This window comes from Dreissena polymorpha, chromosome 8 (genome assembly GCF_020536995.1).
Source record: "Dreissena polymorpha isolate Duluth1 chromosome 8, UMN_Dpol_1.0, whole genome shotgun sequence".
NCBI classification, from domain to species: domain Eukaryota; kingdom Metazoa; phylum Mollusca; class Bivalvia; order Myida; family Dreissenidae; genus Dreissena; species Dreissena polymorpha.
The window spans coordinates 34,985,219-35,010,032 of NC_068362.1; the positions used below are offsets into that span (position 1 = coordinate 34,985,219).

The 24,814-nt window shown below is 34.2% G+C and overlaps 2 protein-coding genes across 2 annotated transcripts in view; one reads left to right on the forward strand and one right to left on the reverse strand.

Annotated features, from left to right (window-relative positions):
- Positions 1 to 1,435: 1,435 nt before the first annotated feature.
- On the reverse strand, positions 1,436 to 5,838 carry LOC127840438 (prostatic spermine-binding protein-like). Its single transcript, XM_052368853.1, has 3 exons — positions 5,697 to 5,838; positions 4,462 to 4,495; positions 1,436 to 1,862 (listed from the first exon to the last, which is right to left on the reverse strand). The coding sequence occupies exons 1-3, from the start codon at positions 5,836 to 5,838 to the stop codon at positions 1,436 to 1,438; spliced, it is 603 nt and encodes a 200-aa protein (XP_052224813.1).
- Positions 5,839 to 8,439: 2,601 nt separating this feature from the next.
- LOC127840439 (uncharacterized) overlaps positions 8,440 to 24,814 on the forward strand; it is a 38,075-nt gene continuing 21,700 nt past the window's right edge. The window contains exons 1-12 of the mRNA XM_052368854.1: positions 8,440 to 8,843; positions 12,331 to 12,482; positions 15,106 to 15,219; positions 15,552 to 15,723; positions 16,955 to 17,061; positions 17,411 to 17,605; positions 18,238 to 18,288; positions 19,323 to 19,513; positions 21,456 to 21,560; positions 22,721 to 22,825; positions 23,653 to 23,833; positions 24,163 to 24,371. Of these exons, the coding sequence (XP_052224814.1) occupies positions 12,386 to 12,482; positions 15,106 to 15,219; positions 15,552 to 15,723; positions 16,955 to 17,061; positions 17,411 to 17,605; positions 18,238 to 18,288; positions 19,323 to 19,513; positions 21,456 to 21,560; positions 22,721 to 22,825; positions 23,653 to 23,833; positions 24,163 to 24,371 (1,527 nt within the window). The 5' untranslated portion in view covers positions 8,440 to 8,843; positions 12,331 to 12,385. The remainder of the gene's footprint in view (positions 8,844 to 12,330; positions 12,483 to 15,105; positions 15,220 to 15,551; positions 15,724 to 16,954; positions 17,062 to 17,410; positions 17,606 to 18,237; positions 18,289 to 19,322; positions 19,514 to 21,455; positions 21,561 to 22,720; positions 22,826 to 23,652; positions 23,834 to 24,162; positions 24,372 to 24,814) is intronic.

The window sequence follows — 24,814 nt, forward strand, 5'->3', positions numbered from 1 at the left end:
TAGTTGCGACAATTTTACGAATCCGTTTATTTCATTCGGAAGTTCCATCTACTGGCGTCGAAGTCAGGACGGATCTTTCCAATTGTGTGTGTGAAAACGCCACTATGCTCCCGTTTTGGATGTAATGCTGTTAGATCGATGTAATTATATACCAAAGTTATCATGTTTGTAGCCTGTGATTTTTTTATTTAGTATTATACCTTTTGTTGAGCACAGTGCTCATGGTGCGTTAGCGATGTATAAGACATGCTATTCACTCACTTTCGTATGTACGACTAGTATTACTAATACGCTGTGTGTGATGCATAATGGAACGATTTAAGTGATCGATACCAAGATATATTTTCCCATGTGCGAAGATCTAATGAGCCCGTTTTATGAAAACGGGGCTTACTGCATATGCGAGAAGTGTCATCCAATAGATGTCTGTACAGTCCACACAGGCTAATCTGGGACGACACTCTCCGCTGAAACTATATTTTTCGCCAATAAGAGCAACATATTTAGCGATACTTAAAATGCATTAAGCCTGGTTAACGCAAAACGTGGTTCTTGTGAATCTAGCTTTCGCAAAATACTCAGGCTTGTGCCTTTATCTTTGCTTTTAACTATTTCTAAATACGTTAATATTGGAATATGTACTTCATTTGTTATATATAAGAATATTTGTTTATGTTTTGCATATAAATTCACAAGCAAATATGTTTGAATATATTATACATTATGCATGTAGATAAGTGTTTGTGATGGATTCATATTTTATTTGCGTTTTAAAATATAAAAGAAATGCATTTATTTAAAATAAATAACCAAAACTGAATTGATACAAAAACTTGCTCTTGTTCTGTTCTAAATAGAAAGAGTCAGGATGCAATATTAATATAGATATTCAAATGTATAAAGGTATCGCGTGCAGTCTTGCAATTTATCTAAGGGAAACATCCTCATAATTATCCCCAACCATAAAGCAAAACAGGGCATGTGTACTACACAACTATGTTTTTCTACCAGATGCACAAAGAAAAATATTCAAAAATAACATCAAAGCAAGTGCCCATACAGAGAATCGTGTCTTCAAATAAATGCTCTTAATTTTTGTTAGAGAGTATATAGTATGGCAATACCTAACTATACTGTAACTTTTCATTACACAATTACCAACCTTATTATAGCCCATCAAAATAAGTTAGTAGTATTAGTAGTTATGAACGGAAAGATTGATAGTGGCCAGTTGAAATATACAATTTTATTAAATTATTCATTCTGTAATATATTATTCATGATAATCATTTTGTCAACTTACAAGTCATGTTGAAAAAAAAGAAAAACAAAGTTGTATACATGCATAATACTTTTTACCATTTTTATCACGAAAATCCATAAAATGTAACTGCAGCCACAACAAAACAAAATTGCCGCGTTGGCCTCAAAAGTTTCACCGTCTATTGGTCTCCTTGGTGCTTAATCCGACGCTACCATCGTCATCTCTATCATCATCTCTACCATAGTCACCTCTACCATCGTCATCTCTATCATTATCTCTACCATAGCCACCGCTACCATCGTCATCTCTATTATCATCTCTACCATAGTCACCTCTACCATCGTCATCTCTATCATTATCTCTACCATAGTCACCGCTACCATCGTCATCTCTATCATCATCTCTACCATAGTCACCTCTACCATCGTCATCTCTATCATTATCTCTACCATAGTCACCTCTACCATCGTCATCTCTATTATCATCTCTACCATAGTCACCTCTATCATCGTCATCTCTATAAAATTCGCTACCATCGTCATTTCTGTTATCTTTGCTACCATCATCATCGTTATTGTAACAGTGTGATATTTCCTCCCTGTATGTTAGGGGAATTTCCTCCCTTTAAAATGTTCTTTGTTAGATAATTATACTTATTGTTTATATATCATTTTGGTGTGAACAATATTTTACTTAATTCCAAATGTGTAACTAATTGCAGTTTATTGTTGTAGTTAAATAAAGTTTATATATTTTGTTATATAAACTTTATTTAATAATGTTAGTTTAGGTAGACCTTCCCACCAGTTGGGCAAGGTAATCCTGATGATTAGTATTTTGTACATATAGTACAGCTATATGTTTCATGATATTTACTAAGTTATTTCATACACTTATATGAGTCGCAATACACGAGTTCAAAACGATCATTTACAGTTTGCTTCTTATTTATTACAACCTTCTTTGAGGTGAATAGTAAAATAACCCGGCATAAAACGAACCTATCACATTTCATTTAATAGTCTACTAATTTGGTTTTTCTGATCCTCAGTAATATCCTCCGAAACAGAGTTTAATATGCATCTTAAATGGTTAGGGCATTCCTTATCAACAGGTTGATTTGAAGTAAGGTAATTTTTTTATCTGCTCAGCTGCATTTAAGTAACCCCAAACTGTGTTTTAGTTAAGTTTTACTGGCTCTTCATTGGCATTCATTACTGAGACAACACATTTGCTAACAAGCGGGTTGATTATATTCCGTGCCACTAACAACCCTTCAATATTGTTTACCCTAGGTTCTAAGAAAGCTTCTTTACTGATAAAATTACCGTGTACATATGCAGGAATGTACATTTCAGCTCTTGCGGGCACTGTTATTTATTCTGCTGCCTGAATTTTAGCACAGTAAATTGAACTTTGCTTATGTAACTTGACCTTGCCCAACTTCGTCTTTTAGTATCTTTTTGCCAATTTTAATGGTAGCATCTACACTTTCCAAAAAATCCATGCCTATGATGCCATACGTTTCTGAAATATCTGCTACAACAAACTTGTGCTCAAAAACGATGTGTTCTATCTCAAACGACAATTTGCAATGGCCATGAACAGTTAATTTCTCACCATTTGCCGTTAAAAGGGTTTTGTCCATAGAAATTAACTCTGGTTTATTGTCTAATGCATCAAATCTACGCCGAGACAAAAAAGAGATACAGAGCTTCCACTATCTATCAATAGACTCCCTTTCACACATGAACTAAAAGAACACTTAGCATAGAGGCATGACCTAGTAGTTTGTATATTCCCCTTTAAATCCTGATTACATTTTCCTGTACACAGGAGCCCATTTTCGGATGCATCTACTCCGACTTCTACTCCACTACTTATCACTGGTTTACATCCCTTTTTACAATCTTCAGCATCAAGCTGAACTCTAATGGAATCTATTTCAGTGCTTGGCAACTACTTCAATCATGTTATTACTAATAACAAGCTGTTCCACTTTGCGGTCCTCACTTCTCACTACTGGAAGAAAACCAGGTGTTCTACTCTCATTATCAAGCTGATCTCTGTTAAAATTTATTTCTATGCTCTGCACATCAGACTTCTTATGAACCATTGTACTCAAGTTATTACTATCCAATTGTGGCCTTTTATGCTCATAAACTGGTGTTTCGGCCATGTCAAACCCAGTTAATCGCCGTTTCCCTGGTTCTCTAAGATGTTCTTGAAGGGACAACGGGTTTCCACATGTGCAGCCTCCCCACAGTACGAACATACAATCTGAGGGCCATGGTTATTTTGAGCAGTTTGTCTATAACCCTTAGTATTGTTTGTGTATCTATTACTGTTGAACCTTTGCTGATTGTCAGAAAAATTTCTCTGATTATAAGACCTGTAACTAGCTTGATTTCCATTAGAAGTTGCAAAAGTTCTGTCTCTTTGAGAAGGCAAAAATCTCGGACTTTCAGCTTCAAACCTTTCCCTAATCTTTTTGTTTATCAATGATGAGCATATTTCTTGTAATTTATCTACATATTCTCCATTATGTCTACCTGTAGTTCCCTGAGAGTCTACTGTAGCAACATGGGTAGAAAATTCACTGTCTACAGGTTTCCTAACCCTATCCAAAGACCCAATTAGTGAGGTGTACTCTATGCAGCACTAATTGTCAACTCTAAATTGTATGGGTGAGCAAATTGTACATGTTTTTGAAGGTCAAAATTGTCTAATCCATGTATGAATTGATCCACTCAACATATTTCTAAAGATCTGGCATCCATGTTTGGAAAAGCTTTCTGACCTAATCTACGAATTTCGTATCCATAATCTATGACAGATTCATCCCTCAATCGTTTTCTATTCCTGAATTGGCATCTGTAAGCTAACCCTCTTTCTATGGGAGCAAAACACTGACTTAATGCGTATTTAATTTCTTGGTAATGTACGTGTTGGTCTGGCCTTAGTGAGGACAGAAGTTTCTGGGCCTCTCCCTTCAAACTGATACTTAACATACAAGCCTTTTCTTGCACAGACCACATTTTCCACATACCCACCTGTTCAAAATGTATAATATTGTCAGAGAATTCTGTAGATTTCTCATCAAATTTATCTGGTAAAATTTCGGATTGCTTCTTGGGTTTATGAGAATAGAAGTTTTCATGAAATCCATCATTCATCCCATAAGTTTGTGAACATACCGGTCTAAATGGCCCCATTGCACTCTCAGGGTTTCTGAAATTTTTAAATGGTTGATTTGAATTCTGGTAGACAGATTCAATAGTATCAACTGGTCTGTTCAAATTAACATCAAACTCGTGACGCCTAAAATAGTGTTTTGGAAGAGGCGGTCTTTGAGGGAAATCTACATCAGACTCCAATTTAAGTGGAGTGCTAGCGTAGGGATTATCATAGTCAGAAATATACGACCTTTTCTGCCTGCTAGTAGGACCCGTATCTAAATCCCTATCGTTATCCAATAATATCTCTTCTGTTAAAAACTGTACACGGCTTTTTGTAAAGTGAACCTCATTTTTTCTTTCCCCAGCTAAAAATGACACAGTACTCTGTTTACTAGAGTTCTCATGAAAAGCATGAGAATCCATTGTTATGTCAACCAAAGTAATTATAATGCCCTATTCAACAATGTGTACTAATCCTTCACTAGAATTCACTGCATGTGGTTTATCTATACAGGTTTATACTACCTATACAAAACACCATCTTTCCTAACTAAAGTCAACACAAACGAGAGAAAACGACCGTTTATTTATGCTATGAAATTATAGGATTTTTAGCTGATAATGTATTACTGAATAGATCCCGGACGAGCCCCCAAATGTGATAGGTTCGTTTTATGCCGGGTTATTTTACTATTCACCTCAAAGAAGGTTGAAATAAATAAGAAACAAAACGTAAATGATCGTTTTGAACTCGTGTATTGCGACTCATATAGGTATATGAAATAACTTAGTAAATATCATGAAACATGTAGCTGTACTATATGTACAGAGTACTAATCATCAGGATCAACCCGATTATCTTGCCCAACTGGTGGGAAGGTCTACCTAAACTAACATTATTAAATAAAGTTTATATAACAAAATTTATAAACTTTATTTAACTACAACAATGAACTGCAATTAGTTACACATTTGGAATTAAGTAAAATATTGTTCACACCAAAATGATATATAAACAATAAGTATAATTATCTAACAAAGAACATTTTAAAGGGAGGAAATTCCCCTAACATACAGGGAGGAAATATCACCCTGTTACATTATCATCACCGCTATCATATTCAACTCTATCTTCATCGTTACCATCATCACCTCTATCTTCATCGTTACATTCGTCATTTTCATCAGCATCGCTACCATCGTTATCTCTATCATCGACGTTATCATATTCATCTATATAAAATAGAAACTACCATCTGCATCTTTATCATCATCGCTATCATCTGTATCTCTATCCTCATCGCTATTATCATTTTTCTCTATTATCGTCATCAGATCCTTCTCTATAGTCTTCATCCCAATCGTCATCCATATCGTCTTCATCACCATCGTCATCTCTATTATCTTCATCCCCATCGTCATCACTATAATCATCTTTATCATCGTAATCTATATTATCTTCAACAATATCGGCATGTAATTCGTCGCTATATAACAAATGAATCGTCAACATATTCATAGCCACCTTTATCGACACGATCATTATTGTCATCTCTATCGTCACCGTAATCATCGAACATTTGCGTTATTCTTCTTTATTCAGGAAAGGTTACTATGTCACTATGTGATTATTCGAAATGACGTCATAAAGCGTTTATACCGTCATGACGTTTTGATGTCAAAAAAATAAACTTTTTGGCATATTTACTTTGCGATCAAATTTTAAATGCAGCAACTTATAGCACTTTCAACAAAAGCCATAAGAGTAGCGTTCTTTTTTGTCGTGGCTGTCGAAGCTTTCTGTTGATATAAACTTCTTGGGATTATTTATGTAGCTACCCGTTAAATTGAACGTCAATCGAATTATTTACATATCGGCCATTTTGGAATGCACCATTAATGCATTTAATTAACGAATAACTTTTAAGGTAGCACACTTTCAAAGTATCAAAATATAAAAGTGTGTAACATAAGCGTTAAAAAAAGTAATGAGCATATTTATAACTTACATAATAGAACCGAACATATTTGTGCAGAGATTTTTTATTGTATGCGTATCGATTCTTCAAATATGACCTATCACATTTGACTCGCCTTTTGGCCAGTCAAATATCAAATGCTAGCTGTGTACTAGTCCAAATACAAGTCCATCGTGTTTTTGTTACCTACACGTCGGCCATTTAATTTGTTATATCAAATGAATTCAATTACGAAAGATTATTTGAAGCAAGTATATACGATTTCAATTATATTTTTATATTCGTTATCTGCAACCAAAACATGAATATGAATGAGGAAAGCTATCTAAAATAAATAAACTATATTTATATTGCATCGTCAATCACATATTGTTTACTTCAATGCAATTTATATCGAACAAGTGAACGCGCGCTGATCAATACCGAAACGTTTACTCGTACTTGTTGAAACAACAAAATTGTGTTTATGTGTCGTATGAACGAATCTGCACAGATAAATAGGGTTTTCCTAACAGTATATATTTCTTGTGCGTATAAAGTTCACTCTGGATAAGCAGATGATTTGTTCCATAAATCCTATCTTACGGAGCAGTACGGAAATAGCCGATGTTGTCGTGAATATTGTATGAGATTTTAGACGTAACGTTGATTGGCGGTTGCCGCGAATTAGCGCGTTATTATTATTATTATTATTTGACGTCATATATATTTGTATAGTTGTTGACGGGCAGTTGAATTAAAGGATAATAATAATAATAATAAAATCTTTATTTAAAGAAGATAGACTTGTTAAGAAATACATCAAATGAAATTCCATAATATGCAATTTATATAATACATTTCTTATTTTCAACAAGGTCTTCTAACAAGATACAATTTACAACAAATACATCATATTTCATCTTGAGCAATAAGAACAAAACATAAAGAATCATACATGCATACACATATAATGATATATATTATAATTAAAAACAAATGACAGACATAAAACTACAATAACCATTTATGCAAGAACAGTATTTAAACATTAAACTAATGTTATTTACTAAAACAACATGAAGCATGTTCAGTTTATTTCATAAAGTGTGGAAGAAAGATAAGCTTTTAATTTTTTCTTAAATGTAATTAAATTGTTTGTTTGACGTATAGATTGGGGTAACGAATTCCAAATTGTTTTGCTAGAAAATTCAAACGATTGTTTGAAATAGTTTGTTTTGGGTATTCGCACTAGCTTTAAATCCCCCTTTTCGCAAGATCGCAAGTTATAGTGAATATTTTGTGAAGGTGTCAAAAGGTCACGTATGTATGTTGGGGTTTGATTGTGAAATGCTTTAAATACAATAACTGACATGAAATAGTGATTACGCTGTTCGAAAGTCAACCATTTTAGATCTTTAAATAGTGTTTTTGAATTAGTGTTGTACTTTTTATTTAAAATATGTGCACCACAACGCTTTTGTACTTTAAAAATAACCTGAACCTGAACCTGAACAGTCGTGTTTTGCATATCAACTCAAAGTACACCATTATACCTTCGTGAAAGATGTATCACGATTTCAATATATAAAGTAGTGTCTTGCTGTGCACCAAACAATTATTTGCATTCGAATTAAACTGTAATTTCTTCTTGTTTTCTTATTCTACGTTATTTTAACTTGTTTTTTTCATCAGCGTTTTATCTGTTTTGACAAAAAGATCGTATAAAGTCGATTTAATGACCCGATGAATGTACAAAATTGTTTCCCCCATTTTCGCATTTTCTATAACAGTTCTAAAATAATTATTTATAAAAATGTGTATCCATAACTAAATAATGATGAATAATCTGTACACAGCAATTACTGTCATTTATACGTTTGCATTTATGTATTTTTTTACCTTATTCACACAAATTATGTTAAACCCGTAACAGTTGAATACACGTTTATCAATAGGTAAATTATATAAAAATGTGCTAGTTTTGCGTCATTTTATGTGCTATGAAGACTATGTTTGTATCTCATTTAATGTAGTGACAAACGAATGTTCGCTATTTAAATGTAGTTGAATTATATGCATTGCAATGCTTTAACTCACACTTTGGGCGATACATGCCTTTGTTAAAGGCATACAACTTGATCATGTTAAAAATTAAATAAGGATAACGCATAACTCACCAGTATCTCAATTAAAAAACCTGTATATTATAATATAAACGACCTTGTTAAATTTAGTGTTTACCTTAATCGCGTGCGATTTGAAAACATCGATAACTTCTTGCTAGGATTGATAATTAAACGACTACCTTCACTAGACAAGGAAGTAAAATACAAGGGTTTTACCACAGTAACATTTAGTATATGGAAATCGAAACAAGCATTATGCGCGTTAAACGCTTATCAAAACACTTCTGCAAACGACCCAAGAAAGCATTTGGATGTGAGTAAATTTTCTTTCTAGTAGTTTTACTTAAAACAGAAATAATGTAAAGGCATACCCGGGTACAGCAATTTTAAAATAAGGATAAGCCTAAAATATTTCTGGATTGTTTGACATAAACTCTTCATATAGTTTTCATTTCCATTTTCTGTAAAGTTGTATATAGCATTTATGCGTATTCATGTTATTACTTAGTCTGTATTATTAGTTAAATACCTGGTTACTTAGAAATAAAACACTTTATTTTCTCTTTTATTAATAAAGACTTGTTTATACCTGTAAATCAACTTGTTTGAGTTCACGTCTTGGAAATATATTTGAGTCTTGCTCTGTGAAAAGGGGGTTTAATGCATGCTCATAAAGTGTCGTCCCTGATTAGCCCTTGTAGTCCACACAGGCTTATCAGGGACGACACTTTCCGCTTAAATTGAATTTTCGTCAACAAAATTCCTCGTTTGAACGAAAAAACAATACAAGCGGAAAGTTTCGTCCTGTATTAGCCTGTTCGGAACGCACAGGCTAAGCTGGGATCACATTTTTCACACACTTATTTTTGGGACTTACCTTTATTGTATGAGTTGAACTGTTGCTACACCAAATTTCATAAGATGTCGGTGTTCTCATCGCTTGACTCCATGGGTTTAACTTGGTTAGTTCTCGTAGCAACTTTTGGACATCTCTGAAGTTTTTGTGCCTTGAAAACAAAGTACTTTTGTTTTCGTGTGTAACAATAAAGTACAAACGAACTTTTTTAGTTTAGGCCATATGTCGTTGATCCGTTCTTCAACGGAATAGGAGCGAGCAAGTGAAATTATTTTCTTTTTTTTCAACTTTCGATTGAATCAAAGGTCAACGAAAAGCACAGAATACAAATGAGCCGGGCTCTGTTAAAAGGGTGTTTAATGCATGCGCGTAAAGTGTCGTCCCAGATAAGCATGTGCAGTCAGCACAGGCTAATCAGGGATGACACTTAATACTTAAACTGGATTTTTGCTAAGAAGAGACTTTCTGTCAACGAAAAATGCCATATAAGCGGAAACTTTCGTACATGATTAGCCTGTGCGGACTGCATATGCTAATCTGGGACGACACAGTGCGCACATACATTAAACCCCCTTTTCACAGAGTACGACCCAAATACATTATGTGACCATATTTATTAAATATTTCTGTCCAATGAGTTAAGCTATAAATACTGCAAATAATTACCTCATAATCCAATTACTGGCTAAGTATTTTCCCATAATATTTGTTACTGTATTAGTGAATTATAATTATTACAAAAGATGTTAACCAGTTTTTAATTTTTATCACTGTTACTCAAGTATGACGAACTAGCTTAAGAGTGTTTAGTTGTTATACCATCTTGTCCCCTCTGTAAGTTGGAACAGCTGGATCTATTTGATAAATTATTGCAGACAATATCTTGAGAGCAAATATTTGTTAATGTGTCACATGTGTCCGATTTTAGTTTTTATTTGCTTTTTAACGCTAATCCAATAGGTTATGTAGCTACAACAAAACCGTTCGGGTGACATTTTTTGATGGGTTTTATGTGCTGAATAATTCAAATCTATTGCCTTTCCCTTTATTGAAACCATTCGGACGACCTATTATAATCAAACGCAGTGGTAGAGCTTAGCGAAAGAGATCTTCAAATATGCACGTTTATGTCATAAACACCGAGGTTTACAAACTTGTGTTGACCTTGAAATACATCGATTGTGAAATACCCAGTCGTAAAGTTTATTTATAGCCGTATGAATGATGATGTTTATTATGTATACTGTATAGTAAACCGAAAGTACCGAGAAATCCCCACTGATTTTTTCATATGTACTTTTTTGCTCCATAACTTTAAATAATAAGTACAGTCAAAGCCATATATACCATAAAACATATAATATATAATGATGGGGTTGTACGACATTTCATAGGTAATGTCTTTAAACTCATATCCTATCATATCATTTTAACTATGCAAATAATAACATAGGCAGATTATAGGCATACTACAGGCATGCACGAATATTTTATTAAGCAATAAAGCATCAATTAACAATTTAACAATATTGAACTGTTGCGATTCAATCACGTATACCATGATTCAGCGTCACTGAGCAGTGGTTAATTAGTTCAAATCCGAAACTGATTCTGTGTACATTGGCAACCTTCGCGCAGCGTTTTGACTGGAACCAGCATAGCTGGATTGTATGTGAGAGCAAGGAACGACAACTCTGCGTGGAGATGGGTATATTGGATGATATGCCCTAGGCCATGTGTACGGAAAAGTTAAACATCACCTTTGTATTAACTATTTTTGTCGTCAAAGACTTGCGCTCGTCTTGGCATTTTTATTTTCTCGTGTATTTCATTATAGAACAAGACGATTTAATGCCATACGAAAGCACGATGAAGTAAACAATCATCGTGAAGATGCACTTATCCTCATGCTTTGACATTAATATGCAAAATTACGCATTGGTGCGTGTTCATCGATCACAGTCATAACAATGTTTAATTTATAAATATAATAATAACATAGAATTCGATATTGTGGTCAGATTTCTAGACATGTGCTAAGGTTAGTGTCTCACGGATACATGTTCACGGCAATCGAAACTTTCTCAACAGGGGAGGATGCCCAGACTTCACAGCAGAATTTACAAATTACACATTACCGTTGCATTCACGTCTGGATAAGAATTAACGAAATAGTTCAATTGAAAAGAAATTTAACCTATGCCAAGTGGTAAATAAGCAGATCAGTTATAAGGCACGGTTAATTAAAATTCAGTAGTTTGCATTTCCAATAATCAATTAGTCATTAAAGAAAACTGAAATAGTGTGTATTCCCAATGATTTGTTGTTTTTAATAAAATGAATACATGCTGTTCTGGATTAGTCTCCAAAGGCAGTAGAGATTAGTATAAATATCATATGAATATGCTAATTGTTTTTTTTTATATTTTGAATTTAACATTTTGATATTGAGAACCTAACTGTTTATTCGATATTAGAAACGTTTATATGTAAAGGTTAAAAGCAGCTAACATTCTTAAAGGTTATTTCATAAGTGTAGTGTAATCTATAGTCGTTTCATGTCATGAAATCTTATTTGCATTAAATTTTCTGCAAATACGAACGCAATTTTTTCATTTTAAATATTTATGAGTACACGGATATACGTGGTTGCTGATTAATTTATAAATTCCGATGTCCAGGTGTTATATTTTGATCTTGTATGTATAAATGTCATGTATCATACTGTTGTCATGTACATATGCATGTAGATATATATTGGAATTTGCCTATAATGTATAGTAGTTTAAATGTATACCGTAGATTGTATATAATGCAACAATACGGAAAAATTATGATTTTTAGAATACGACTCTTGAATTTTATTGTTTAACGTTCAAATACAGTGTTAATGACGTTGACGTATATTTCTATTGACCGAAATATGTTGTGCAATCCATTTCAGTACGTGAATGGTATGTACGCGCCGTCGGATTCACATATAAGTCATTCAGCAGAAGATGGCGATGTTAATAGAGGGTGTCCGAGTGGTCAGAGGTCCAGACTGGAGCAAGGGAGACGAGGATGGAGGTGAAGGTCACGTGGGTACAGTCACAGGTCAGTGTACTACTACATTGTGTGCCAGTTGTTTCGGTTCCATGTTATACATCTTTTTAACAAGACAAATCGGATCAGAGTTCCGTGACATGCTTTCTATGCATGGGGCTTCATCGCCATGTTTGTGTTAGCGGCTATTTCATCTCTGAATGCATATCTGTGGCTTCTTTCCACGATAATATAAATAATCTAGAAACATAAAGATAACCGTTATTTATTTTATTTATCACAAGCATTGATTGTTGGCAGAAAGTTATTTTAATTCTGTCACTTTTGTAAACGCATATTCTATTGGCATAAATAATGTATATCACCCTTTCCCCACAATGTACTTTCTTAAAATACATTTTCTTTATAATGTGATAACAGGTACATATGACAATGTATTCATTTTTAAACAGCAAGGGTTTTGCATTTTGGGATACAACTATGTATATTTTACTGTAAACATGAAGACATCACGATGCAAGAATTTATATTATTAAAACCATATTTACACAGTTTTCCAGGCATGCTCTAATAAATTGTTGTCATGAAGGAAGGTTTAATATAATGCACATTTGTCATCGAATATAATTGGGCCGTGCTCTTTAAAAAATGGGCTTAATGCATGTGCGTACAGTGTCTCGTGCAAGATAAGCCTGTGCAGTCCGCACAGGCTAAATAGGGACGACACTTTCCGCCTACACTGGAGTTTTGCTAAGAATATACGTTATGTAAACGAAAAATACAAAGCAAGCGGAAAGTGTCGTCCCTGATTAGCCTGTGCGGACTTCACAGGCTAATCTGGAACGGCACTTTACGCATATGCATTAAACCCCTTTTGCACGGCCTACTTATATTTGCAAATTAATAAGCTAAATAATAGTTAAAATATATTGAGTATCATCTTATTGGTTAAGAATGGTGCGAATAGAGCCCCCTTCTAAGTTTTAGCCTATGTAATTTATTTACAACATTACCTGAACGTTGTGGACGGGCATGTGGACATGTTAATTGTAGATAACCGAAAATAATTATTTTTACTACTGCTTCTGAGAAAGCTGTGATAACATCAAATGCCGGGTATAGCAATGAGTCCATGCTCTGAATGACATCAGTTGATGGGTGATGTCCTTTTATTCGATCAAAACGTAGATATTGTTCTAAATTGTTTGTATATCAGGCGCAATGACCCTGAACGATATTGTCTCCCCTCGTGCTTCTCATTGCGCGTACTTGGTATTAGTTATTATTTGGTTAAATCATATCCACACATATTAACCCATTTATGCCTAGTGGACTCTCCCATCATTCTAAATTGGATCAATTTATTTTCAAAATTAGGGATGTCCAGTATATTTATTTCTATATTTAGAATATTACTTACTGAAATTCCTGTAAGCAAACAGCGCAGACCCAGATGAGACGCCGCATCATGCGGCGTCTCATCTGGGTCTACGCTGTTTGCAATGTCCTTTTTTCAGGACGCTAGGCATGAATGGGTTAACATTAATCCATTGATACAGGACATAGTATTACAGCGTAAAATCATGACAAATGTTAACTGTCCTACGAATAAATAATTTTATGACTCATTAACCATTTAAAATGTTTCAACCAAAAACCGGTCGTGTTTGCTGCGAGTTTTTAAATATTATGTCGACTTTGACTAAGATTTAAGTAACTTGAACACTTGTTACTGATAACCATTCAGGCGTTATATAAGAATAAATTTTGCGGCAGTTGAACACTCTTTCGGCTAAAAATAGTCGTACTTTGTAAAGGTACGGCATGACTTGCAATCATTGTGATTTTTTTTCGCCATGATCGCCCTTAAAGAACTAGCTGCAATCTTAGTCAGGCGTCCTTTATATGTGCATACCTAATAATCATAACATTCGTACATTTATTAACGAGAAAATTGCAATATTCCACGCAATTAACATGTTTATAATCCGATTTTATTTCTAATATTAAAATGCTCTTTCATTACCCTATTCAAATCACATGTAATTGCTGTGTATCACATATATTGTGCCATAGTTAAATCGCATTGTGTATGCTAGTATGTCGCTAAATTCCTCTCATTAACAGTTCAAAATATGTGCACTTATAAATGAATTACGAAGGATGATATTTAAGTGCAGTAAACAATGAGCCTTGCTTTGGGAACACTGGGCTTAATGAATGTAAAGCGTCATCCCAGATGGCCTGTGCAGTTCGAACCGGCTATTCAGGGCCGCCTCTTTCCGTCCAAACTAGATTTTCGTTTAGAGGATACGTCCTTAACCCTTTGCATGCTGGGAAATTTGTCGTCTGCTAAAATGTCGTCTGCTGAATTTCTAAAATTAGCATTTTCTTCGATTTTTTTTCAAAGAATACTATCAGAATAGCAAACAGTTTGGATCCTGATGAGACGCCACGTTCTGTGGCGTCTCATCTGGATCCAAACTGTTTGCAAAGGCCTTTAAAATTCGGTTCCCGCACTGAAAGGGTTAAAAGGGAATATTCATAAATGCGGAAATTGTCGTCGTTAATTAGCCAGTGCATACTGCACAGGGTAATCTGCTATGCGATTGTACGCAAATGCATTAAACCCAGTTTTCCCACAGCGAGGCTTAAATGTAAGTACATTTTACAGACGACAATGAGGACAATACGGTAGAAGTCCAATGGGACATGGGCAACAGTGGCACGTATAACACGGGCAAAGGCGGGAAACATGACCTGCGTGTACTCGATAGCTCTCCCGTCGGTAATATTACGGTTTTTAAGATCCATAGTATAAATTAGTATTAGAAGAAATGAAATAACAACGTTAAAATACATTTTGTTGGTTTACTTAATAGTAACTGATTCATGAATTCCTTCCTTTTAGAAATAAATCGTAACAATTTTGATCATTACAAATGTAATTGAGGTTACATGTCCCTTGACTGTTCTCGATAATATATAGATGACAGAGTGGATGTGAGACTGTCATATAATTACAAATATAAAATCCCGTTTTCTTCATTATAAAGTATACATGTATGTACATGTGTATGCTGTATTATTTTGCGAAAAACATTAGCTATTTCTTCGCAGGTCAGAAGCATTCCGGAAAGAAGTGTAATGGGTGTGATGCCAATGACTTCTGTGGCACCCTGTGGGCATGCATAGGATGCTCCGGGGTGTGTCTCTGCAACAGCTGTTACTGTAAAGACAAGCACGACATCACTCACCCCTTCAAACGTGTGGACATTCCCAGCTTGAGCGGGTACATAGCTTGATGGAAAAAAACAAAAAAATGTTTTACTTATTATATTATATATAAAGTAGTATAGTAAAATGATAATTATAGCTGCTGTCAGCTATCTGTTTATATTCTTCTATCGTGGGCTTTGATAAAAACCTTTAAAGACAGATTATGTGTATGTATCGACGACAAAATAAGCTTCAGTGGCATTAAAAAAAATTCATGTGCACGATGACGAAAGGCGATCTAATGTAAAATATATTGTTTGATAAGCCAAACACCATAGATTTCACTCCTGGAAACTATGTTGTTCTTATATTGAATGTAAATGCAATATTATATTATGCAATTTTCGTTTTTGGTAAAGAAATAATTATCACATATTAAGTTATGACTTGTTGGTTAAGAAGGGTCGGAGCAGCAAGCGGATTGTACTTAAAGGGACTGTCAACCACGACGTCGATGAAAAGAAAAGTTGTAAATACATTTTTTTTTACAATTATTAGTTTATATTGATTAAAATATCACGTCTGGTATATTACATTACTTGAAAACAGTTGTTAAGTTTTCATATTTTCAGTATATTTGGTAATACATTTTACTGGGTATGTCTACCATGTAATACCAGTTAATTATAAATAACGCCAGTAGATTGATCATCGTCGTCACGTGGTAAACACAGGAATGCAAATTGTGCATGCATAGTGAATTGTATATATTTTATATATAAAATGATTAATCTACTTGCGTTATTTATAGTGTGTATATCGTTATGTCACCTATTTTCGCGATGTACTTTCGATTTCACATCGCGAAATTTTATTACCGAATATACTGAAAATATGAACTTTTTTTTAAGTAATGATATATACCAGTCGTGATATTTTAATCAATATACACAAACAATTGTAAAAAAAAAGAAGGTATTTTAGAACTTTTCTTTTATCGTCATTCGTGGTTGACAGTCCCTATAATATGTTCTAGCTTACTTCTAACACAACCTACATTTTGATTTGTTGGTCAAATTTACCTCACAGGACAATGTAAATGAAAACTGTCTAAAATTGTAGTGCTTCATAACTTTTCTGAGAAAGTGATATTTAAAGAAATCAATCAAAATCCGTAAAAATTGTGATTAAGCATTTCACGGAACTATTCTGAATCTCACTTATCATTCAATCCAAAAGTAGCTTATAATAAAATGTATCTTATTTTCTTATAATTATGTCATCATAATGATTTTGTTTTAAAGCACTGAGGTGAAGAAGCGTTCAATTAGCAACAAACTGCGAGCATTGGGTATCTTCAGTGGAGCAAAGGTGAAGCGTGGAGTGGACTGGAACAGTGGCGACCAGGACGGTATTTATTGCTATTTAGTCTGGCGTAATTTGAGAAATTACAAACACTCATTGTGCCCTTTTTGGTTCTAGTTTGTTAATGTGTCTAATTCCAAAGAGTCTCAGTACATCGCGTCCACAATGATTATGTCGGCCACTGAACAATACTCTGATAATAAGTCAATTCATTGATGGCACGCCACTTGTCAGGTGCAGAATGCGTTTTAATTAATATGCTTTCACTTCGCCTCATAACATCAAATTGGCTGTACTTTTAGTTGGAGATTTAAGCCATTTGTTTGTAACATTATACGTATTGTTTTCTTCTTTATTTTCCAAGATGTGTGATTATATTTCATTCATGTGTATAGGTGGCGATGGCAAGATAGGAACTGTGACCGAAGTGTTTAACTTTGCAAGCACCGCTGAAAAGGATGGTGTGAAAGTTACCTGGCCAAACAAGCAGAACAACTCCTATCGCCTGGGCTTTCGAGGCAAAGTAGATGTTCAGTGTGTGGAGGAGATGCCGGGAATGGACTACTACAGGGACCATCTGTTTGTTCTGAGTATGCAAGTTTTTAGCATTACATTTGCATATGTGTAATCACATACTGTATCGTTTAAATGGTACATATACAGTTAAAGCTGAAAAATACACATCAATATTTAATCTTCCGAGTCCGCGAGATGAATGTGGTAGATATTAAGGGTTCCTTGCAAAACAAATTGATTTGTTTTGCCTGCAATTGTCTAAACTAATGTATGTTTGTATCAAAATATTGAATAACGTCGATAATCAATGGTAATAGGTAAATGGTATCAATGGTAATAGTAGCATACATAACATTCAGCAGCCAAAATTAATTTTAACATTAAACGACAGCATTTCTGAAAAACCAAGCATGTTTAAGTTTATTATTAAAGGGAATGATGATTTTCAAGTTTTGAAGCAGCCACCTAGTCATTTTTAACCATATTACAGATCAAAAAGCTTTACAAAAATTAAATTTTTGCACGAACGCGATAGCAAGATATTTAGACAATATTTTGTTTGCTTTTCACCATCTAATATATGTGAAATAATTAACGGTTCCTCAAAGTCAATACATGCTTTCGATGGTATAACACATTATTTTAATGAACCCAATGAGCGTACATGTAATACAGTTGTATAGTTTAAATCACAACTCTTTTCCAGGTACCATCGATCTTCAGCCACCTCCAATTCCTGCTCGATATAAAACAGCAGGTGTGAAACCCTTGTTATTACAGATTGACCCTCTTAAGCATTATATCATTGTGCTACACCATGGTATACATATATATCACGTATGTGTGTGGGGATGATGCTGTGTTTCGTGATAAAACAAATGTTAAGACAGTGAACGTCCAGCTACACCAGTGAGGGAGAGGTTCTGTTATTAATATGCCATGTGAACAACGGCACAACAATACAGCATACTACAAACAATCAAAGAACACACACATATAAAATAAACAACACACACTGAAACCCTAGAAAGTTAAGTATAAATATGCCAAGAGACCACGTGCGGAAAGTGACACAGCACAAAACACACAACACATACACATTCAGGCACATATATTACTGGGGTGAGCGCAATTTAAAGGCACTTTTTAAACACCTCGCAGACGCTAAATTACATATTATTAACATACGTAAAGATTTGCGTCCTTCTCATTAACAAAGTGTGCTTTAATGAAAACCACATGGTACGTTACTCATACTATGAGCACGACTCTCTGTGTTTAAACTGCCCACATTGAGGAATGGAGTTCCCGATTTTATATGATCCACTTTGCATTTGCTAGCATTAGTTTAATCATATTTAATCATACGTTTCATATACAATTGACATACAGTGTCATTGAATGTTTTTGCAATTCAACAACGAAGTAAATATCGATGAATCTGGTTGAAATCTTCCTAAATTATACAACCCACCATTTATTGGAAGGGATATTATTCGTGCACCTAACTATACTTTGATACAAAATATTTAATATGTCTTTATATCTATATTTAAATCTTTGGAATTGTTATTTACTTTTAGTACAAATACAGCAGTACCTGAAACTCAAACATTATACATGTATAAGCCTAATACCGTTCTTATGACGTAATTATGATTATGAATGTTATTACCATTATTATGAGTAAACATTTAGCATTCTTCTTTATTAATGTGTTGGAATTTACGAAAAGAATTTGCTATAAATATATACACAATTCAAATATAAAATAAATAATATGTGTTATAGATACAGCAAAATCTGGAAGTTCTTCCTCGAGTGGTGGAGCCAAACCAAGCTCAACCGGGGATTCCCGCCCTCCACCGCCTGAAAAGAAATCTAAACTGCAGGTAGGCGACAAAGTGTGTGTCGCCATACCTGAGTCAACATTGAAGGAGCTACAAAGGGGACATGGAGGTTGGAGCTTACGCATGGCGGATGTGAGTCACAGTATTATTGTATAAAATGCATCCACTTTAAACGATAACTTTAAACTTTAAAAGACATTGAAAGACGGTTTCAAAAACTACGCATATCTACGTATTTACAATGGTTAACAATTGTGGTAAGTAGAGCTGCCTCGATTCGATCCGATGCATCGAAAATCGGTTCGAAATGCGTCGATTCGATTACGATACCAAACCTACCAAATTCGATTCGATTCTTTAACATACACACATATATATACATAGATACGTAAAGCTCGCTGTATTCTGACTATTTGATACGGGAAGGTGTAGGTTTTATCTTTACCTGTTATTACGACGCGTGCGATTGGCTGCTTATTACTTTAGTCATCCAATCAATAAGCGCGTTACGGTATACTTTCGGAAAAAGCGTCAAAATGGTTGAACAAGTTGTGGCCGACAAATTGAAATTATCAGATTCGCCTAAGAAGCTAAAATCAAAAGTGTGGCAGTATTTTGGGTTTCGGGATGGTAGTCCTCCTGATAAAGCAAAGTATAAACTGTGCTTCACGGATGCAAACATAACGTTGATTTAGCAAGACTAAGAGGAAGCATAAGCGCAACTACTCAAGTCGCCAGCCAGAAAAGTAGTTCTTTTTCTGTTGGTAATTTGTTACTTTTATTAGAGAATGTGATTTGTCCTACAGGTAATAGGTGATGCTGTCACGGCTAAATGGTAGACATGCTTGTAGCGGTTTTGAATATTAGTATAATACTGATAGTACTATCACTCCACTGATTTCAGATGTTCTTATGATTATTTATTTAATTTTATATTATTGTGTATTCAACACAATCTTCTAGTCAGAAGATTTTTAATATTAAAATTGAGTCCTAATTTGCTATTCTTTCTTATGTGATGAAATATTGACATAGTTTGAAAGACAATTGGCAGTTTCTTGCAAAATATTCCTTACAAATGTTAATTTTACACACTTTCAACAGTTTTTAAAACACTGTTGAACCAACCAAAATATATCAAACAAATACACAATTTGACAAATGCCCAAGATATCTAGGTATGCGACACTTTTGAACAGAAATGTTTATTTTGAGGCAGAAGAGTGAATATATGATAAAGCTAGGTTTGAAGATGAATCGAATCGAAATAATCGGTATCGGAGTGTCTGAAATCGAAATCGAATCGAATCGAGCTGTTGGTGAATTGTTGCAGCTCTAGTGGTAAGTACTAATATATTATGATTCTACTTATGAGTATGAACATACATTTTTTTAATTACAATTCGTTCACGCATTTTGCTTGATTAAAATGTTTTGTGTTAAATAGTATTTAATAAAGGAATGGAAAGATACTCGGTGTTTGTAAGCGTTTTTAATTATCGTCCAAAAAGTTGCAAGTGATCCGTTTTCCTCTCGTCATTCTTGTATTTATATAGGATCACCTTTAAAACTAGCTTAACACGTTGACATGGTTTTACACGTTTTGATCGTTACACATGGTTATTATACACGTATATCATGTATTTGATTTCAGCAATTTATATGTCCTGTCTTCATTGAAACCGGTATCACTTTAGGTTTATATTTTACTTTCTTAAAAAACAATAGTTCTGCATATTGAACGCCGATAATTGTGCTCAGCAATATCACAGCTAACAACAATATTTCGGTTTCCAAAGTAAGAACTGGATCTGCAAAATTGCAATACTTTCGAAAATACACTCGATGTAAGATATTACCAGTTTTCAAGTCGTAAACCATCACTGTATTTTTGTAATCTGTTTTATACTGTTGTATTTCGACCATTGGACAATTGATAACATACAAGTGAACTTACCGTCACAATAATTTCTTTCCAGAGACTGGTTCTATAGTTAAACTTTTATTCCTTACTTTTGGCAAAGCCATGATGGATCTTCGTTGATGAGTTGATCTTGTGTATGACAATTTTCAGTGCATCGGGCGACAAGGAACTGTGCAGAAATTCGAGGATAACGGAGACTGTGTAATTAAATATGATGACCGAGAGTACAGATTCAACTGCGGAGCACTTCGCAAAGTAAGTTTTCTTGTTAGTAAGTATATAATGTTTTAATGTTTGTTTCACAGGCGACATAGTGTATGTAAAACTTAAGTTGTAAAATATGTTTGTTTTCTTGGACTTTTTGACAAGAGGAAACATTTATAGTTCTGTATGAAATAACACGTTGTATTTAAATTCCTTTTATAATCTAGTCACCTGTGTGTGTGTAATGGTAAAGATCTGTAGAATGTAACGTAAGTGACGTTGTCTTAGAAGTAAAATAATACCCTTAATACATTTAGGGACTATAGTCTAACCATATATGCATTGTAATGCATTGTACTAACACGTGACCAAACACAAACATATATTCAGATAATTTTTAGTAAATTAAGACTTAGCGGACTGATGTCCAACATGTTTTAACATCACACGGTACCTTGTGTGACAATATGGGTCATGATATTTTCCAACATTATTATAATAATGATTCGCAGCCAGTCATGTTTATTTTCATATGAAAAGCAAATGCATTGGTCTCTCTTGCACACCTATTTAGTTTTATAATTGCATGGATAACAAAGACAATTATTTATATTTCTTTTATACCTAATGATAAAATATGACATTTCTGCAGTGAAATAACAGCAGTGAAAATAAAAAATAAAAATTTTCACCGGTGAAAATAACACATTTTCGGAACTACTTTTTCTATTTTTAGATTATCATATCAAGATTTACTATGTATTTTTTTATGATCACGAGTGAATTAAAATCGACATCATCGAATCCAACAAATTTTCTTTTTATGTTATGCTTTTTTTCACCGTTTATTTACCTTATAAAAGAAACAAACTGGATAATTTCGCTGGGTTTATGACGTCATTTTGTGTATTGAAATGAATTGAGGCACGCCATGGGAGAAAGGATAACCTTTATGTGCAAGGGAAACAGCTTGAAATTATTTTCTTGAAAAAGGGTCATACAATAAACAGAAAATGTGTTCATGTCAGTGTAAGATGGTTTGTTATTTCACTCCTGATCATAGAAAATTAATCCTATAATTATATGTTCTGTGATCACACGTGAAATAACAAACGATCTTACACAGACATGAACAAATATCCTCTATATCTAAGGATAATCAGTATACTCAATCTATCTGATGAACATGTTTTTCCGTTGAATATATCAAGGTTCCAAATCTTAGTATTGGTGACACGGTGTGCGTCATTGACAACGCGGAGAGAGTTCAAGCTCTCCAGAAGAAGCATGGCGGATGGAATCCTGATATGTCCGAGGTATGCCGTTAGCAATCAACAAAGACTAAATTGGCATCTGATGTATCGTCAATACTTTGTACGACATCTCAACATGATATTCATATGAACACCGGTTAAGAGTGTTTATTGACACCTTTCCTAAACCACAAGGACATTGAAGGTGAATTGATATTATTAACAAAGGTAATGACTGCTGGCAATATGCTTGTATACTTAAAGATACAATGATTTAGTATGTACATGTAAACAGTTGAAGATTGACTTAGATTCATACAGCTTTTCTTATAAATAACATTTCTTACATGCATTAACATGTATTGCCGTTCTTTAATATGTTTTGTGAGTCTCAGTGAGACTGATCTGAAGTAAATATTTAAGAAATTATTATCGTGCATCGCCGTTCACAAAGTTATGATAGCACACGACGCTGCGTATGCACCATTTATTTAAACGCCGAAAATTATCTGCAACACATACATGATGTTTTCAATGAGACATACATGTATCTATATCAAAAGCAACTGTACACCCTACATGCATATTATAACCGATATTTATTAAACTCAACATTACAAACATAACATATGTCCGTTTGAATAAACATAGTTTATGACATAGGCAATACTATATTAAAAAATATATATATTAAAATATGAATATGTAATTCCTACTAGAATAAAATAACAGTGAAAGCGTTAAAGGTAAACAAAAGCCGTTTGTTTATTTGTTCATGTCGATTTTCATGAAAGAAACGCAGATTCTTTTTTTTTAAGATTTGAAATTTTGTTCGATTGACAAATTAGTTGCGCAAAGCATACAGTTCATCAGAGTAATGTATGAAATAGGTACTCGGAAAAGTGGGGAAGGTAGTTAAAATAGACTCCGATGGAGATGTGGCCGTTGCGTTTGGCAACAAAGCATGGGTCTTTAATCCGGCCTGTTGTGATCCAGCCCCGGGTCAGAAGGTTTACGAGATTGCCGGAACAGAACCTAGTGGAAGGAGTGAAACATCAGGTGGCGGCAGAGGTACAATGATCTAAGCATTGTTTTTAAATAAGTATTTTTAATCATTAGCATGAGCGCATAAAATCGCGTTATTTCGAAGATTATTTTAATATGTTCCTTTGATTATTTTTTTTCCTTATGCCGCCTCCATCATTTAAACACGGAGAAAGTTGTATTTTCGTTGTTCGGAAACTAAAATTGGTTAATCACAGACACTTTTTGTGAGTGTCAAATTGCGCTGCCCGTGAATTCAAAGTTCTAACGTGTTATCGTGTACGATACATTACTAGCCTCACTGTAGATATAATGAATATCACTCTAAAGACATCCATAATTGTTTCGCTGTTCAGGGCAGGCAAGTGGTGGACCCAGTGGGGGCAAAGCGGGCGTCGCCGACGATGACGAGGTGGACAAAGCCGCCGAGGCGTTCGCTCACTTGTTCGCACAACTATTCCTGCAACCTGCTCAGACTGCGATCGGCCCGCATACCCTTGTCCAAGCCGCAGCAAACAATGACGCAAAGTCCGTGCTGGCCATTTTGCAGAAAAAGCCAGATTTGGTAGGTTGCATTAAGCTTTTTGATGTAACAGTCTAGCGTCTCGCAATAATGTTTAGTTATCATGAAATTTTGGCATGGGTGAATAAGACCTAATGCAGCTAGATCCAGATTGTTGGTCTCTACTGGCGTTTTTAGCTGTAAATGACGTGACCGAAATTATATAATTATAACTAGCGTATTTACTAAGTAACATAATAACTATATACGTTTTTATCATACCGCTACATTGATATTTGCCTGATATAACGCTGCCTGATATATTTTTTTTAATCAGTTCAACAAGAATTGCTATATAAGTCAATGTTTAGAGGTAGTTCATATTAATCGGAATCAACTATAAAGTTACCAATTTTGTTAAAATAGAATACGATTCAAAAAAACAAACTATTTGATACAAAAATGTTATATATTTTATACACAAAAAGCAACAAACTTTTACTGTT